The sequence below is a fragment of the Rhipicephalus microplus genome, chromosome X (genome assembly GCF_043290135.1).
Source record: "Rhipicephalus microplus isolate Deutch F79 chromosome X, USDA_Rmic, whole genome shotgun sequence".
NCBI lineage: Eukaryota > Metazoa > Arthropoda > Arachnida > Ixodida > Ixodidae > Rhipicephalus > Rhipicephalus microplus.
Genome location: NC_134710.1, coordinates 168,427,732 through 168,446,041, shown reverse-complemented (window position 1 = coordinate 168,446,041; position 18,310 = coordinate 168,427,732). Strand labels below are relative to the sequence as shown.

The 18,310-nt window shown below is 48.3% G+C and overlaps 1 protein-coding gene across 1 annotated transcript in view; it reads right to left on the bottom strand.

Moving 5' to 3' along the window:
• Positions 1-8,628: 8,628 nt before the first annotated feature.
• Positions 8,629-18,310, bottom strand: part of LOC119177141 (uncharacterized) — a 33,500-nt gene continuing 23,818 nt past the window's right edge. The window contains exon 2 of the mRNA XM_037428532.2: positions 8,629-10,083. Coding sequence (XP_037284429.1) covers positions 9,217-10,065 — 849 coding nt within the window. The 5' untranslated portion in view covers positions 10,066-10,083 and the 3' untranslated portion in view covers positions 8,629-9,216. The remainder of the gene's footprint in view (positions 10,084-18,310) is intronic.

The window sequence follows — 18,310 nt, the reverse complement described above, 5'->3', positions numbered from 1 at the left end:
TTGTGCGTTCACCAGAAAACCACCCCAGGAAACATCCGGTTTCGCCTGTTTTTGCGTGGTTTCAGCCTTTGTTGTCGGCCGCGGCTGTTTGTGTTCCGATATTTTATGCAGATAAAAGTATTCCGATGAAGCGCTCGGAACTCGGGCGCAGCTTTGTCAAGCCAGGATGCAGTCTGCAAGCCTTAACTAATTTTATATGCTAGTCAAAACGTTCTGTTTTGGTCACGAGAGAAAACTGGATTCCCGTTAAGAGCACGTAGGCTTGTTTTTCCCACTTCATTAAAGGCAATGTAAAGCTCAGCGCACACTAATGGCACAGAGACGATACTCAGACTTTAGATTAGTCGAAGGTCCCGGTTACCCGCGGGAACACATCCGGCGCTGTCGTCTCCTACTCGTGGCAGATACGTGTACTGACGCGTGAAATGGGTAACAAAACGTGAAAGCGAACACTTAAAATGTATCGCAAAGGTGTTTCTAATATAGTTTGAAAGATAATAACGACGCATATTGTTTGAAACAATATGCAGAACAAAGTAGCCATTCTCTACATGAATCGCCGCACTGTGTACGTCGTGGTGTCCACGTTTTGTTGTCGCTGCATTTAATTTTTTTCGAAAGCGACGCCGACGAGTGGGCACTCATCTGTGCGAGCAAATGACTCATCATCCGTCTTTCTGCCGCTAATTAATATCGCTGCATTCCACCTCATTTATCTTTTGGTGTGAACATGGCTTAGGTGGGTTCAACTTTAAAGTTTGATTCATGAATAGCTTATTCATGAGTAAACCATAATAGTTCGCGTGACGAAGCCTCAGTTGATGTCATCCCATAACCAGTACATTTTATATTTTCTCGATCACGCGAACACTTAAGATCGCGAGCAATTCCGAACGCCAATGATCTCTATAAAGGGTACCCGGCGTGACACAGGCGAAAAAATAAGCGTGTTATCTTGAGGTTGTGTGCTTAGACGAAAACACAAAGATGTTCGGGGTTTGACAAGAGGAAGGTGTTCAGTTCTAGTCGAAAAGCTGAATTGAACAACTTCACAATGGATCGGGCAACTCTTCTCCTGCATGTCGACGATGTGGGTGCGCCTTGAAGACGCGGAAAGGGAAACACAGGTGTGCGCTGTCAATTTCTCTGTCCGCGTCTTCAAGGCGCATCCGCATCGACATGCAGAACCAACTGTCCCAATTAAGTTCGCTGACAAGCTTCTCCTGCAGGCGCGGCCACTGCCAGAGTTAACACGGAGGAGGTGGCTGCGCTCATCGGAACACCACGGCGGATATTTTGTGCAGCGCCCGTCGGCCACGCGAGCCGTGTTACCTGCAGCAGTGGCCACACGTGCACCTGCCGTGCACTACGTCGAGCCCCTTCATGTGGCCGCTAGACGTGGCACCAAATATATCCTAAGAAATGTACCAAAATAATAGAGCAGCAAACGCAAACACACCACGAAAACACCGTTGGGCCCATTGAAGAAGCATTACCGGAAGTGGCGCCCCGGAAGTCTGCTGGGGTAGGCCGTTCGGCACGAGCCAGTTTTTTTTACAAGCACCGAAGCCGTCTATTGGTTGTGATTGGCCTGCACATTTGCCTGCGTTGCACCTTCTCACTATACGACACTTCGGATTGCGTTTAGCAGTTAGGGCATAGTAAAAAAATGTATATACACTCACGTTCTCGTGTTGCGTGTTTGTGATCGCCGATGTGTTTCTCCACACTGGGAGCGGACTTCCTCAGTTATTTCAACCAGCTGTATGTGAGCGGTACGTGATTGGCGCCTGAAGAATAACGTTCTTCACATCTCTCTTTGTCTTATGCTTCAGTCCAACGTCATATTTCATCAGACATCTGTAAATTTCTGCCCCTTTCAACGTGCGTTGAGATACTTGGTGACAACTAGGGGCTCAGCCAGAACTTTTTTGGGGTGGGTGGGAGAAGTTAACCATCATATATGTGTGTTCGTGCACGCGTTTGTACGTGGGCGTCTTCATGCACAATTGCAGAAATGAAAAAAAAAAACTATGGGGGGGCGAGGTTATATCACCCCCCCCCCCCACCGGCTATGCCAGTGCTTTACGAGTACCCCGCCGCTCACGAAACCACAAAATGATCAGCTGTCCGTGTTTACGCATCATCTCATCGCCACCGGCTCATGGCACCTGCCGCAGTCCTTCCACACCGGCTTGCTGTGAAGAGGTTAGCGATTGGCCCCTCGAGTTTGATCACATTTCAGCTCGAGTTTATTACTTCATACAGAAATCGATCTTCACATTTGCCTATGGTGCCAGAGCAGAACATCTGCGACTGTGGCGAACAAGCTTTCAATGCCGTCATTGCCCCACTTCAGTATCAGCTTCCCCACGTACACGACTACACGGCTCTGGTCTCCAAAGCATGCATTGACATAGGTTTGATGACCTCCCACTACTACAAAGTCCTGTCAAACCCAGTGCCATCACGAAGACAGCAATTACTGAACCATTTCACTTGGAACGAACATTCCATGGGTTTATGAAAGAGGTTGACGACATTCTTTTTGCTAGCAGCACAGACGAAAACAAGAACCAAGAGCACTTTCGCTTTCTCGTCGAGCGACTTGACAAAAACAGCCTGATCCTACAGCACCGGAAACACATGTTCAGAGTGGAATCCCTCAATTATCTATGCCATTGCACTTCAACCAAAGGTGCAAGCCACTGGGATTACGGGTGCGACCTCTTTATCAAAGTTGCGCGAGTTTCTGGCACTCGTATATACATTTTCACGGGTGGCTCAGTCGCTTACGGGCACGCTTTGTCGCGACATCAAGAAACCACATGTATACCTTCATCTGGACTTCGAAGCACGAACACTTCTGTCAGCAAGACAAACAGTGATTGGGTACTGCAGCACTACTGATTTATTCACTGCCCAACGCGTCACTTCGAATTATAGTGGACACATCGACGACCACGGAAGCATGGGTGCAGTACTGTAGCAGCACGACAGCACATACTGGGGGGGGGGGGTGATTCTTAAAAGAGGGAAAAGAAGAAAAAGTGAGCCCCGTAACTGTATCTCGGAGGGAGGACACCTCAACAATAGCTTACGAGGGATAGGGGTAAGGAGGGATTAAAATTGCAGAGAAAAATTAAAGGTATAGAGATAGAGAGAAGCGCAGGGATAGAGAGACCACATACGGAAATATGGAGATGATAGGAATGATGAACCCGGTCGCTGGAGTCCGAGGACAGGGCACCACTCAGTGAGAGCTCTTGTCGGCGTCAGGAGATGGCATACTACGAGCCAGTCGGCCAGAGCTGCGCTGTCGTCGGAGATCGCGGGGGCACAAGCGGTCGGCACGAAATCCAGAGAGAGAGTCCCCACACATACTGGAGGCCGCTTGGCTTTTCATAAAACGCCTGGAATCTACATGAACCCGCTACACTCCCTTCGGAAGAGAGATGTGTTGCGCTGTCAAGCGTTTGGTTTTTTCTTTGAAGGCTGCATCTTTTATGTTTTGATACGTACCTAACTTTTCTTAGCAACAGTTTCTCCCAGTCAGCACGAAACCTGCAGCTACTTTGCTTTAAGAATTCTCAGAGGACATTCGCCACCTCTCGGGAACCGAAAATCGAGCAGCTGGCGCACTGTTGGGGATCAGCGCAGCCTGCTGACAGTGCGCCAGCTGCTTGATTTCTGGTCCCAAAAATCAGCGCTATGCCTGCTTCCCAGCACACGGTAGCCAGCCGTTGTGAAAGCTGGCTAACCTCCCCGGCCTTCCGTATTTCTTTTCTTCTTCCTCCTTCTCCTCCTATGCCTACTCTACTGGCAATTTGACTGCCCAATGCCTAGCCGCCAGCCATTCCGGCTACCACAGTGCATTTAGAATTTGCAGTGACCCACTACTGATTTTACGCGAAATGCGCAAAGACCTTTTACAAGGTTACACCAATTACAGCATGATGCCTGCAAGTCCACTTGCTCTGGCGGTGATTCTAGCTGGATCTGTCAAAACAGAATTCAAAGCGTATCGTGCAGCATAGATGACAGATACTAAGCTCGTGGCACTTCGCGTGGTGTTTCATTTCGTTAGTGGTGAGCTATCAAATTCACAATATTGTAAGATTTTTAGTCAACTCTCTGATCTAATAAAGTATCACCATTACGTCACAGATCACATGAGTAGCTTGTCGCAGAGATCAGACGAATCCTCCATAGAGCAGCTCATAAGGGACACAAGCAAATATTTCGGTGGCTACCTAGTCGATCCGGAAACCAGAGCTACCTGACATGCCCGCAATATGTGTCCATGCCTCCATTGATGGACAACGTAGCAAAAATACTTCGCGCACTTGTGCATCACCTGACATCCTTTTATCGGATGTCATCCTTATTTACTACTGCACGTGCTTCCACACTTTGGACCTTAATTAGAAACTTCGTCTTTAGTTCTGCCTCTCACGACGTGAGTGTTCTCGTCTAGCTCGTGTAGATCAGCCTATTGGAATGCATAGCCCTTTATGATTGTAATGATAGATGGCCAACTGTGTTACTTTTGTGGGTGCTGCGAAACAATCGTGCACGTTCTTTGATATTGTACTCATTTCAATCCGTAAAGAGCAACACTCGCATCCATAGAGGTGCTCAGGGTTCCCCTTCATGGCGGGGGGGGGGGGGGGTGAAAATTCGTCACAGCACCTCCCCTCTCTTATGACGATGTACGGAGCTGACTTCACCCCCCCCCCGAGTCACAGCACCCCCCTTTCTATTATATGTTAATGTATAGAGCTGGCTTTGCGCCCCCTCTTATGTGACTAGGGGTGGGCAGCCACCCCCCTGCATAAGTGTTTCTCGGGTTCGGACCGGGACCGGGTTTCGCTTTGAGTTGCGAGGCCAGGTTCGGGCGGGTAAGCTTGAACGAGTTCCGAGCCGGGTCCGGGCCGAGAATCATTGCCTGTGCAGTGTTCTAGCGCATACAACTCCAATATGCCTCAAAACGTTTATAGTTCCAAGTCAAGCAATACGGCATAAGCATGTACTCACGGGATGCTTCGAATGACGTTAATGCCCACGATGCGTAGGGTCTGCCGTATATTGTTTTTCTGAAAATGACGCGGTGTAGGTAGTTCAACAAAACTTTTTTCTGGGCAAATTGGTTTGTCATAATGAATGATGTAAAATGTGCACAACTTGAGAAAGATTAAAGGGCAGCCTGGTTCCGCCTGTTCGTGTTGGCCTCTCGTTGTGCGCATTTTGCATCCTTCAGCATGTCTTCTCTCAGTTGAGTTCGTCTCCATTCGAAGCGGCATGTTCAACCAAAGCCCTCGATTTCAGAGATCCTTTCCGAATGTCATAAGCCAGTTTCTGTATCATACGCGTACAGTCGCGATCGGCGCATGGGAAAACGCCCGCCTCACCTGATAATTTATCCGTCCTTAAACCGCTCTGTGGCACCTACAGCAGATGTAGTGCAGGTGCATGTGAACAAACTAAACATCTGTGAACAGCAAAAAGGTTAACAAAAGCTGTTAAACAGAACAAACAAAATAAAAGGCCACAACACCATAAAAACATGGACATATAACCACCCACCAATCAAAGCATATGACAAAGCAAAATGATTGACGAGAAAGGCTGTTAATATTCTAAAGTTGAAGCAAATGGTAGTTTGGTTGAAGGCGAAGCAAGTGGCAGCTAAACGCCAGGAGTGTTCCACAGATTGAGAATCATTTACATGCACGGATGGGTAATGTAACGGGTGATTAACGGTAACACCGGACGGCCCCCAGTACTTAGCACACTTATCATGATTCACTGCTTGGAGGTGCGTGGATTTTTAAAAGCTTTCTTTTGACTGCCTTCAACGAGATCACCAAGCACTATCAATGAGGCCGTAGATTCTTTCCATTGCCACACGAAAAGTTTTCTAGGCTACAGGCAATCGCCTTTCGCATGCTTCAGACGGGAACATACCTTAGCCTCGTAACTTATAGCCATCACTCCGACATTTCAGAACTCTGTGCGGTCTGCCACAATCACAGTGATTTTAACCACATGCTCGAAAGTGCCCCTCATTACAAGAGAAAAATGACGAATTTTCCGAAAATTCCTTTCATTTATAGCTCATGAATCCGGTTCTCATACAACAACTCAAGGCTGTCCAGAAGGCCTTCGATGCGGCGGTGAGGCTAGGCCTCTCCCCGTCCCTACGTGGCAGCGGCCCGTGATCCTACTTCTATAAAACGGAGGTGCAATCCTTCAAAAACGGGGGTGCAATCCTTCAGGACCCCCATAAAGTGATCCATCCATCCATCCATCCATCCATCCATCCATCCATCCATCCATCCATCCATCCATCCATCCATCCATCCATCCATCCATCCATCCATCCATCCATCCATCCATCCATCCATTCCTCCGTCCGTCCGTCCGTCCGTCCGTCCGTCCGTCCATCCATCCATCCATCCATCCATCCATCCATCCATCCATCCATCCATCCATCCATCCATCCATCCATCCATCCATCCATCCATCCATCCATCCATCCGTCCATCCGTCCATCCGTTCATCCAAAGTTTTCTGCCACTTGTATGTTTTCTGCCACTTGTATTTATCTCTATTTCACTGCGCAGTGTTCTCTGGGCGTGTTTTACGTATGACTGTCAACTTGATAAACCTAGAAGCCAGCGATGACCGCCATACTTAACGTTGCACGCATATTTTCTTTTCATCGGAGTTGTTTACTGACATATGGTCCCCATATGAATACAGAACCTAAAATATACTATATGAAGAACTGTACTAGTTTTATTGCTGAGGATTGCAAAGTATTTTCTGAAGACGTTTCGTCGTCATTGTCCTAGCTATTTTGCTATGTCCATGCGACCAGTGTTGGAAAGTTCAAAGTGACAACCTCTGCCTGATGTACAGATAATTCAAATCATTACACACGGTGGGAACAATGTTGCTTGCTGAGTACTCCCCCTGTGTAGTTGCACTTGATAGGAACACAGTTTAAGGTTAATAACTAAAAATAGGTTGTGTGTTATTAATGTATGTATGTATGTATGTATGTATGTATGTATGTATGTATGTATGTATGTATGTATGTATGTATGTATGTATGTATGTATGTATGTATGTATGTATGTATGTATGTATGTATGTATGTATGTATGTATGTATGTATGTATGTATGTAAGTGGGGGGGGAAGCCCGTATATACTGGCGTTTATTGATGGGTCCACGTGCTGTACTGGCACGCGGAGGGCGAATAACAGGTAACAAAAATACTTCGCAACACAACTTCAAAAACAAATGATTTCTTATTATTCATTTTTATACACTGTAGAGAGGAATGTCTGCATTTTCAGAGCCCAGCCTGTACAAAACTTCAGGGGTACGTGTTGAGATGTTCGGAAGGTCGAAGGTACTCTACAAGTTACAGCCGTCAGCCAGCAGAAAAGAACAGAGGACATGGAGTTTGTGTTGGTGGTGGTGAGGTAACATTTCAGACCATGCACATAAAATCTGTAAGCCCGCTCAGACCAGGTCCCTCCTTTACGTAAAGCGAAGGTAATGAGAACAGAGTCAGAAAGCAAAATGGTTGTGATGCTATTGAGGAGCCGGTGTGACTGAAAACAGAAAGCGTTGTGATAGTGAAGGGAGGCCTACAATCACACGCTCCCAGCCAAGATCTGAGCTAATTTAGGAAATTTCCGTTGCATACTCTAGGAAGTGTTTATTCAGGTACGCGACAACTTAAGTGTTCGAACCACGTCCGGTCTCTGTTTTCCTTCCATCAACGTATGCTACGCGTCCGCTTCCTGCGCTAAGTGGCGGAACACACGCAATCCGTCTCTCTACGCTCGTGCAGTGCTTCAAAACTATGGCCGAGCCGCGATTTTCAAGTGTGCACGCGCGAATCAGCTCCCATTTTGGCCAATGGCCTTTTGCACTAAGACATGAAGCAGGATCGAGGAGTATAGGACGAGTGCGACGTGTTTAGCGGAAGCCTGCGGTCACTTCTCTCATGCCTAGAAGCTGCCGGTGTTCATAGAATGAAGGCTGCTCCGCGCTTTCATACGCGGAACTAAGTGATGCTGCAAACTGTGCTTCAGCACGCCTGACAGCTTTCACTACGCTGCATGAGTGTGCGACGGAGTGCAGTGTCTGGAGAGTTACTCGACTACCACTCAATTATTTTCACACTCTCCTGCAAATAGGGCTTTGCTGCATTCTTTATATACATGTGAAAAAGCCACATCTACAAAAAGATGAGGCGCACCCATTCATGTCGAGGATGACAAACTAAAGTGAGAGGAATGGGCAGTGAACAAAACAACAAACAAATAAATAAGTAAGTAAATAAAGGAAGACTGAGGTGGAGGACATGACCAATGTAGGCCTGGGTGCGATTAGAAGGCCTGACCTACGACCACGGGTCCTCGTTATTTTAACACTGCTTTTCGCTTTTCATGAGATCACATCGGCTCGGTAAGGAACATACACAAAACCCTTATAAAACACTAACACTGTGGCCAGGACTGTAGTAACAAAAATATATACTGTTTTCAATTACTACTGCGTACGAAAAGAGGAAAACAAAGAAAAGAGCAGGTCACTTTCAAGACATCAATGACTAACCATGTATTGAGCTAGTTTTACAGATTTTAAGGGCAGTGCTCGACGCCAGTTCACGTTTTATTTGCAGTTTCACTCTACGTGATCCTGGCTCGTTCGTCGTCGTCTGCCTTTTGTGAACGCGTTGTCGACGTGTACTCTAATTTATGGCTGCTACGAATCAGTCGCATGTCAGTATAACCGACTTTCTGCTTTCTTCAACGCATATCACCTGTGGCATAAAAAAAGATGCCTAGGATGTTGACAACTGGGCGCATTGGCATCCAGTTTCCCGTCCCTACACTGCTCGCTTGTGGTGAGTCAAACCTTTCAGCGGAAAGCTCCTTGACGGTGTTCAGAGAAAAAGATTTTCTTCTCTCTTATACAACTGGTTCGCGAAGCCTGTTTAAAGGCACGCGTACCATGTGTATTCGTGGAACGACCGAATCCTGCTGTGCCGGCGTAGATCGGGTACGCCTCGGGCATTCCAAGCTAACTGGAGCATGCGGCGACTCTCCCCTTCCCGCTGGGGCCCAGTCAGTGCAAGCACAACACACGCTGGGCGCACGCAGGTCCGTGCCACATTCTTATAGGCGCGCCCTAGACGAGCGTTGAGTACGGTGGCGGCGGGGTCCGGCAGCGGCTGCCGTCCGGCGGGAAGCCGTCGTAAGGCGGCGGCTCCGCGGGCGCCGAAGGCGGCTCGCGCACGAACGTGGAGAAGCTGGCTGACGCTTGCGGCGGCGTCTCCGGCGGCGCCGTGGGCACCACGGGGGGTCGACTTTCGGCGGCCACCGGGCCAAAGGCCGGGTCGGCACGCAACTGGCCAAATCGCAGCGTGTCTCGCACCTGCGTGTTCACGTGATGAAAGTCCTCGAGCTGCACCGCGTCCTCGGCGTCCTTGAGAGGCCGCCGGCCGTGCCGGCAGCGGCGGCAGACGACGCGCAGCAGCACGAGTGAGAAGAGGAGCAGGAAGGCGGCCACGGCGGCCAACACGCCCTTGCCGTGAACGCTGCTCTGCGCCACCAGGAATATGATCCAGGCGGCGACTGCCCACAGCACCAGCGCCAGCAGAAGCGGCAATGCGCGACGATGCACGGGCAGCTTGCCGTCGCGGCCAGCCGGCACGAACAGTATGGCGGCGAGAACCGAGGCTGCGCCCACCACCAGGAAGACGACGCCAAGGAGGCGCGTGGCGGCCGCCGACGCCCAGAAGCCACCCGCCGAGCAGCAAAGTGCCGCCAGAAAACAGAAGCCGCTGGCCGCGATTTGCGGCGAGCTGCGCCGGTCCTCGGACTCGTCGGGCGCCGCCGGTTCAGCTGGGCCTGGCAGGGGGCCACCGTGCAACGCGCTGGGGCCCGGCCGCCGCTCCAGTGAGCGCAGAAGGCCCGCTGGCGTCGGGGGTGCGCCAAGCGGGGACGAGGCACCCGCCACGGGGAACCTCAGGTCCATCGCCTAAGGTGCCATCACCTGCGTAAAACGTAAGACCTTCAAGACGACGTTCCTAATAGCGCCGATTGCGCACACATGAAAGCGTAGAAAAACGCCATGGCCCAAAAAGAGGTTATCCATTTTGCTCGTCTATGTGAAGCTTCCGCGAGCATTTCAAATTAGACATTGGGCTGAGAGAACGTGAACGAACTTCTAATAAAGTTTTTTCTTCCCTGTGATATTCCGTGCATACTGAAATACCGCATACAGCGCAACGCTAAGAAGAACAAGAAGAAGCAAACAAATAACCATTTTTGAAAAAAAATATATTTAAGCTTTAATGAATGAATTATACGCTCTAAGGCATATGTTTGTTACATTAGGAATATTTAGGCAACATTTCTTAGTTCATTATGCAATTTCCTGAAAAGCAGGTGCGTTAGCCAGCCCCATAGCGCTTTTGTAGCGCAAAACACCAAGCACAAATAAAAACAGTCGACAAGGCGAAGCGCAGCTTAGGCCAATTCAGAACAGCGCTTTGTTCTGCCATTTTGCAGTAAAAAACAAAATAAAAACACAATGTGAATTCACACCAATTAGCCCGCCAACACACTGTGTTAAGCGACACATATGTACATGTAGACAGCTTATGATATAAGCTGGTGGTTCGTCATCTGTCCCCAGCAGCACAGGGTGGAAGGAGACTACCATCATCCTTCCCCACGGCTGCCACTAAGCAGGGACGTTAGCTGTCTCAAGGGAACAGCGTGACTGGAAAAGTAGAGAGTGTAACTTTATTTGATCGTTTTCGGGCAGAAGTGAGATCCTGCTTTGTGGATCCCAAGGCAGCACCTTCGAATTCGGTGCTTTTGCTGGTATTCCAATGCCGAGCTAGCCACCACCGTCTCCAGGTAATGATGCGTTGAGCGTCGGGGGATAGCTCTTTTTGGCAGGAAGGCTCAATTGGTGTGATATAAGGTAGCGTGCCTTGTTAAAAAATGATAATGAAGTTGATAACAGTGAAGTACTTCGCTTAAAGGAGATTGAAATGCGGGTGGGTGTTCAAATACTTTTTTATTTGGTCCTCATAGCAAAGAAAACAGCCAGCGAAAGCAAACGCACAGAGTATCTGGACGGGATGATTGCGTTTAAACATTCTGGCAGTTGCCATTGCGTGAAAAAAAGTTTATAATAAACGAATATTTATTTATTATATAAACGTATAGCAACCGGAGCAGGTGGTGGGGACGGATTAGCGGAGAGTGATCGGAGAGGAGGAGCGCGCTCTGGCATGTGAGGGCGCTCGCATTGCGGGAGCTTGACGGAGAGAGTGTGGAGAGAGTGTAGGAGGGAATAGGTGCAGTGCTTCACCGCTCTTTTTCTCGGCGTTCACTCTCTCTCCTCCCTGCACCCCACTTTCACGTCCACTCGCTCGTATACGAATATATAAATGGTCGATTGCAGTCCTGTGCGACAGCAAGGTGGCCCTACAGACGCTGGCTAACCATCGCCGTGCCGGGCTCACAAGAAGCCTCCTGGCATCCAAGTACCGGGCCTTTGCGGCGTCCGGGACGTCCGTCTCCTTACACTGGCTGCTATCTCACGTGGGCATAGCTGTCAAGAAGAAGGCGGACACCCTGGCCAAGGTAACACACTAGCCGGGCACCCCCGTCACCCAGGCGGTGGTGACCAGGGACTTCTTGCATGCTCTCATCAAGGAGCTCCTCGCATCGGTCCACCCGCGCAAAGGGGTGGCCAACGGGCGGGAGCCCAAGCTTCTCCCAGAGGCAGGCCTCACCAGGAGGGAACAAGCTGGCCTGGTGCGACTGCGGATCGAATGCGTGTGAACCGTGGCCCGCCGCTATCTCAAAGGACGCTGCGCCTACCCGGCCTACAGCCACATGCGATGATCCCGAGATCCTCGAGCACCTCATTTGTGCCTGCCCTGTCCTTGCATATAGGAATGCTCGAGGGTCACTCCAGCCTACGGGAGACATGGCCTTCCTGCAACCACCCTGGAGCACCTGCTCTTCCCGTCTTGTCCCCATCCGCTCCGGAGCCTGGTGGAGTTCCTGAACGAGACGGGAATCGCGGCCTACCACTGAAAACAGGACCCCTGCCCCCTCCCCTCCCCCTATCCTTGCTGCCACACTGCTGTTTGTGTTGAAGACTTCTGCGCCACAACATACCTAACCTCATTTTCTTCTATCCACTTTTCTCCCATTCCCCCTTCCCACAGGCACTGCGCCTTGCTCCCTAGCAGGCTGCAGAAATTAGGCGTATTATTCTTCTTCTAATTACTACCACGCACCACCTCTATAAATAGAGGGAAGTGCGCGCCTCACTCTAAATCGTTCGCTGGCTGATGAATGTGGAAATAAATGGTTACGGTACAAATCTGTCTCGTCATTATTTACGCCATTAAAATTGCTACGCCGTGTTATTGGAACAGCACCAGTGCAACTAGCACCCGCGCTGCGGTAGGTGGTTGGACGGACTTTCTTAGAACTTTTGGAACACGCTTTAGCACGTTGCGGGCCGCTCCCACGTCGGTAGATGTCTAACAAAATCGCAAAGTCCCCAGTGAAACTCAACAATTTTCGTTTTTGTTTGCCTAGTAACTGTGGCTCTTACCCTCAGTGGGACTAGCCAAGAATCGGGTGGCTTTCATTATGTTTCGTTTCTTTGTTGCTCTAGAAACTGTACACACATCGGCTACCTGGCGTATACCACGACTCAAAGAGCCTTTTTTCGGCCTCTTGTACCCGTTCTGAAAAACGAACCAACGTTTTTGCCAGACGCAATTGGTCGATGTTCGCTCTTGTGCACACAGCTAGACCTGAGCGCGAGTGCCTCCGAACTATCGCGCGGGGCAAAAAATGATCATTCGTTCTTAGAATGGGTGGAAGATCCTGACGGTTATACCATTTTTAGCGTAGAGTCACATTTATTGCAGTCACATGCATTCGCTTGGTCATTTTAGCTGACTCCGCAGAACTCTTGTTACACGAGCCACTCTTTAATGGAAGTAATCGAGCATAGAAGATTCAGAACTCTGAAGACATTCTGCTCATTCTTCTATAGCATTGCGCTCCATCTCAGAGTGCATACAGTCGCTATAACTTCTGGCCTCGGAGCACGACCAAGATCTGCTCGAGTTCATGTTTGGTCGTGACGACAAGCACGGTGGTTCTTATAAGCCTCAGCGTCTAATTTGCTTACAACAAGAAACGCGTCGACGTGTTTCAACTTCCAGTCTCCGATTTCTCTGGTGAGTGGCTGCGCCTGCAGATCGGATAGGTTTTCTTTGTCGGAGATCAATATCTGGCTCTGCCTTGCTGCAGTCGAAGCTAGAGAGTGATAGTTGATAGATATGTGGGCTTTAACGTCCCAAAACCACCATATGATTATGAGAGACGCCGTAGTGGAGGGCTCCGAAAATTTCGACCACCTAGGGTTCTTTAACGTGCACCCAAATCTGAGCACACGGGCCTACAGCATTTCCGCCTCCATCGGAAATGCAGCCGCCACAGTCGGGATTCAATCCTGCGACCTGCAGGTCAGCAGCCGAGTACCTTAGCCACTAGACCACCGCAGCGGGGCTAGAGAGTGATAGCGAACAGTCAACATGCTCCATAACCAGGCCTGGACAGTATCGCGATACGAATGTATCACGATGCATAGGTTGGCTGATTCGCTCGTGAGTCGACTCATGCTCAGACTCAGATCGGGCGATGAGTCCAAGTGTGAGTGATTCTGGGTGAGTAATAATTTGGTGAGTTCAAGTCCAAGTGAGTTCAGTTGAAGCAACTTTTCGTGAGCGTGAGTCCGAGTCAGTCAGGTTCAAGGAAATTTCCGTGAATCTAAGTTCGAGTGGTTCCAAAGCGCCAGATATAATTCTTCAGTAAGTCTGAGTAAGTTCCACTTTATTTTGCTGTCCTATTTCGCTCTCTACTCATCTTCAGCATTACCATCATATTTACGTGGATGCACGTTTATACTCACGTCTACTCACGTATTCCAAATATGCTTCGTTCATACACCATTTCAATATTTATTGATCAGACGCGTTAATTACGTTGGGGGGTGCCTTAACCACCCCATCCTGCCACCCGCTATTTATTCTAGGGAAATTTTAAGTGCAGAGCATTTCTTAGTCGCCCGATGTCACGCGTCGTGCGTCGGCGGCAATGTCAACACCCCCACTGCGCATGCTCGCGCCTCTCGTATTGTGCCACATGCTTGCGCCAATCAACTGTTTGCTCCCCCCACCACTCTATCTTTGGAGATCCATAGTGAGCCATGTCCGAGTGTGCCGTAAGAGCGAAATGAGCGAGTCTCAGTGAGCTCTGTAATTTTTGCCGACCTATGCTCGATAGCATCTATGAGTGTTGAGTTGAGTAAGGGTACGTGGCTGGTCGCCGATACAGTGTGAGGCAGCGATGGGCTTTCCACACGTACAGAATGGCCACTGTGGAAAAGCGTTCAAGACTGTGGAGGCAGAATAGCGACTGCAGTATTGTCATGCTCTGCCGACGAAAGCCGTATACCCTCAAAGCCGGTGCCGCACCTCTATCTGATGAGGTTGAACCGACGTTGTATAAATTACAGCCTCTTTATTCAGCTGCTCCTGCTCAAGTGCAGTTATCGCAACAATCTCAGCAACAGAGATATTGTGTCTAAAATAAATATACACATTCCTTATTCATTGGTCTTCGTTAGCGATACGATTGATATGCTTCACTTACAAGTTTCAATGCGGAGAAACGTTAACCATAAAATTCATAATATTAACTTGCACCCAATGAATATCTTTGTGGAGCATGAGTATTCCCAACGTCAAACCAGTATACTAGTATTTGTATCCTTGTATCTGTATCCGTGTATGTTTTCTGAAATACTCTTTTTGTCTTTTTGCAAAAGTATTTTGGAAATATCATATACGTCAAAGGTAAATGTATATTAGTATCTGTATTTTAAGCTCTCACTATGTGCATTCAGATATCTGCATTCCGAAGTACTTTCCCGAGTGTTTCTGCTTAGCGTTGTTCATAACTAATGTGCATTTCTTGTTGTTGAAATGGGAGACCACGTCATGTTCGAGGCACGCGTCTGTGACGACATACTCGCACATATTTTTCGCGTGTGCCCCGATGTAATGCCGAGAGGCTGTTGATGTACTGCAGAGTGTTGCACTGAGGGGATAATCATCCCCTGTTAAAACACACACACACACACACACACACACACACACACACACACACACACACACACACACACACACACACACACACACACACACACACACACACACACACACACACACACACACACACACACACACACACACACACACACAAGCAGTGCTTTTATGAAAACACCACTCAGAAGGCAGCGGGTCTTCATGAGAGACAGTAAATCCTGCTAGCGCTCATTAGTGTACGTGATTTCATTATTTTGTGTCCGTCTCTGTCTCTCTCCCGATCCAATAGAGAGAAAGAGAGAAAAATAAACGTTCACTGTCTAGTCGAAACAGTGTTCCAAGTGATGCCCGGTATTAGCCTACGGTGGGAGCGGTGGAGAAATAAACCGAGAAAAATCACATGGCGGACACAAATAAATCATACCGTGGAGGCCATTTTTTAAATATAGGTCATATTTTTATTTATATGAGAATGAAATCATGCTTTGGAAAGAAATTTTAAAAAACAAGCATGGGGTCTGAGCTCAAGTAATTGCATTGTTCTTCAGATACTTCTTTGAACCTGTCGAATGGCTTTTGGCATTTCCACAGTCTCACACAGATGAGCGGTATTGAACACAGATAGGCACGCTAAATCATAATAAACCTTCAAAAAAGTCAAATGTGCTATGTTTAACTGTAAAGTAATTCAAATATACGATGTTATAAAGATAAATCTCAAGAGGGTACACTTGCAAGAAGTGCCCTCCCCCCCTCCAGCCTGAAGACAAAGGGGGTTCCTGAATCCCTTGTGTCCGGAGCCACCTCCCCTGATTTACGCCAAGAGGTGGGGGGAGAGGGGGGTCCCTAGTTCAGGAACCTTCTGACTTCGAATGCTTTTTTGGCCCTGGCGACGAGTTGTGGCTGGTCTGCCAGGTGTTCGAGCGTGAGTTTGGCGTCCCACGTTTCGGTTAGGGGATCGCCGTTCGTTATTGGTGCTTAGCTCACTTCCGTATTCGGTTGCATGTTGAGGCCTAATTAAGGATCATGCAAACTCCGTCTATTATAGCCATTTTTTTTCAATCCGCGCACTTTCTACTCCGAGTACAATAACCCACCAGAAATAGTTTTGCTCAAACTCCCTGCATTTCTATCTATTATTTCTCTCTCTCTCTCTCTCTCTCTCTTTCTCTCCGGGCTATATACGACCACTTAATGAAGCTCTTTCAATAATTTTTGTGGTTTTCATGAGTGTTCCTTAATTTTTATTTGAAATAAAAACAACGCAAAAGACAGACCGATACAATAATGTCCTCTGTTTTTTTTTCATCATTTTCTTTTCAAGTATATACTACCAACTCGCCCAAGCAGTTACTTTAGCTGAATTTTTATACCCTTCATTTTCTTTTCTTTCCTTTTTTCAAGTTTAATAACCATATTTGCTCAGAGGCAGGCCTGTTCGAGTGATTAATTATGCAGCCAAGGACTCAAGGTCAGATGGCTGTAAAGGTAGGCTGAAGCTCTGTGTGCGAAGCCACACCCTTCCATGCGCTGACGAAACGCGTACCCCTTTCGGAGAACGGGAGTCTCCACAGCGCGCTTTATCCACTTTTCAAAAAAAAAAAAACGCAGATGGCTAAATATTTTAGCGATACTTCACTAAACATTTTTATTCTGTAGGCATGTCTATTTATTCCTTTTTTAACCCAAGCACACGCCTTTTTATGGAACATTACTCAGTCTTTCCACTATATCGCTCGAGCATATATATGTTTTATCATTCAAGTCATTTGTCGGAGCGTCATTTCCCAAAAGTAATAACCAACGAAAATAGCTGCACCGTAAAAACTGAGAAGAAACGATGTGAGGTGAACAGTTCACATTTGAGAATTGCGCACATCCGAAGTTCCCTTGCGCTTCCAGCGGTGTTGTTTCTCTTCATTTTCTTTTCTTTTTTTCCCAACATACACTCACTGGCTGATAAAAATGCAGCCCACACGACCTCGAGAGCCTCAAAGCGCGCCTCGCAGTCCTGAGCAGGCAAGAAACAGTTATACGTATAGCACAACAAGCACGCATTACCTGGAACGCGACCAACTGCCATAACTCTGGGAATTGGCAGGAGCAAATCACGGTGCCTCCGCTTGAAGGCGTTTGATTGCGCGTTTGATGACCACTGCAGGTGCTTACGTATGCTTTCCCACGCGTATATAGCTATGCTGCTTTCGCGTGTCGTGTACTGCCCACACGAAAGGGCTGTTCGGGGCGTTCGTCGCCTGTAACACTGTATGAGACCGTGCAAGAAATGAACGAGGCCACTCAGTGTCGGGCGAGACTTATGAAGGACATATTCTCACGTGGCTGTGGCTGCTGGCGTGATCAGCGGCCATCACCGCCCGCTTGATGAAGCTCGGAGCACCGCCCTCGCCTTCATTTTCCTTATACATTGCACATATTTTTATTGTCATTTTGTTGTGTGCGGAGCGTACTCGACAAATTGTCGTGCCACGTCACCCACGCAGGGCTCTGACGTCAGGTGAAATCTATTTTGCCTAACCGGAGTGGGACCCACCTTTGCCGTCATATTGAAGGCGAAGCCAGGTTCGCTTGACGTAGGCAGGTTTTTTTTTTCTCTTTGGGTCAAGGTTGCACGTGCTATAGCGAACAAGAATAAATAAACAAGGGAGGAAATTCTGCGTCTTCCTACTTTGCGTGCACCACACCGAAGTGCCATAGAATGACGAGCATAATGCATGAATTTACGTTGACGTGCCGTAAATTTGCTCACGAGGGTTGGGCCCGTCAGCGATGTCGGAGGCCTCAAAAGAAAGTAAATAAGAGGAATAAGAGCTGCACATTATTGACTGCGTAGGTCGTGGTGAGGTCATATTCGACCAACGTATGCTGGCTGTCAAAATCACCATTTGGTGTCATGCTTTGGTGAGGGACGCGCTGTATACGCGAACTCTGCAGTGATCCGAATCAGCTTGCGTGAACTGAAGAACCACTGTAAATCCAACCACATTGTCTTACATGCGATAACCAGGTGTGGTGCTGTGCGCTGCCCTCAATACGGGTCTATTA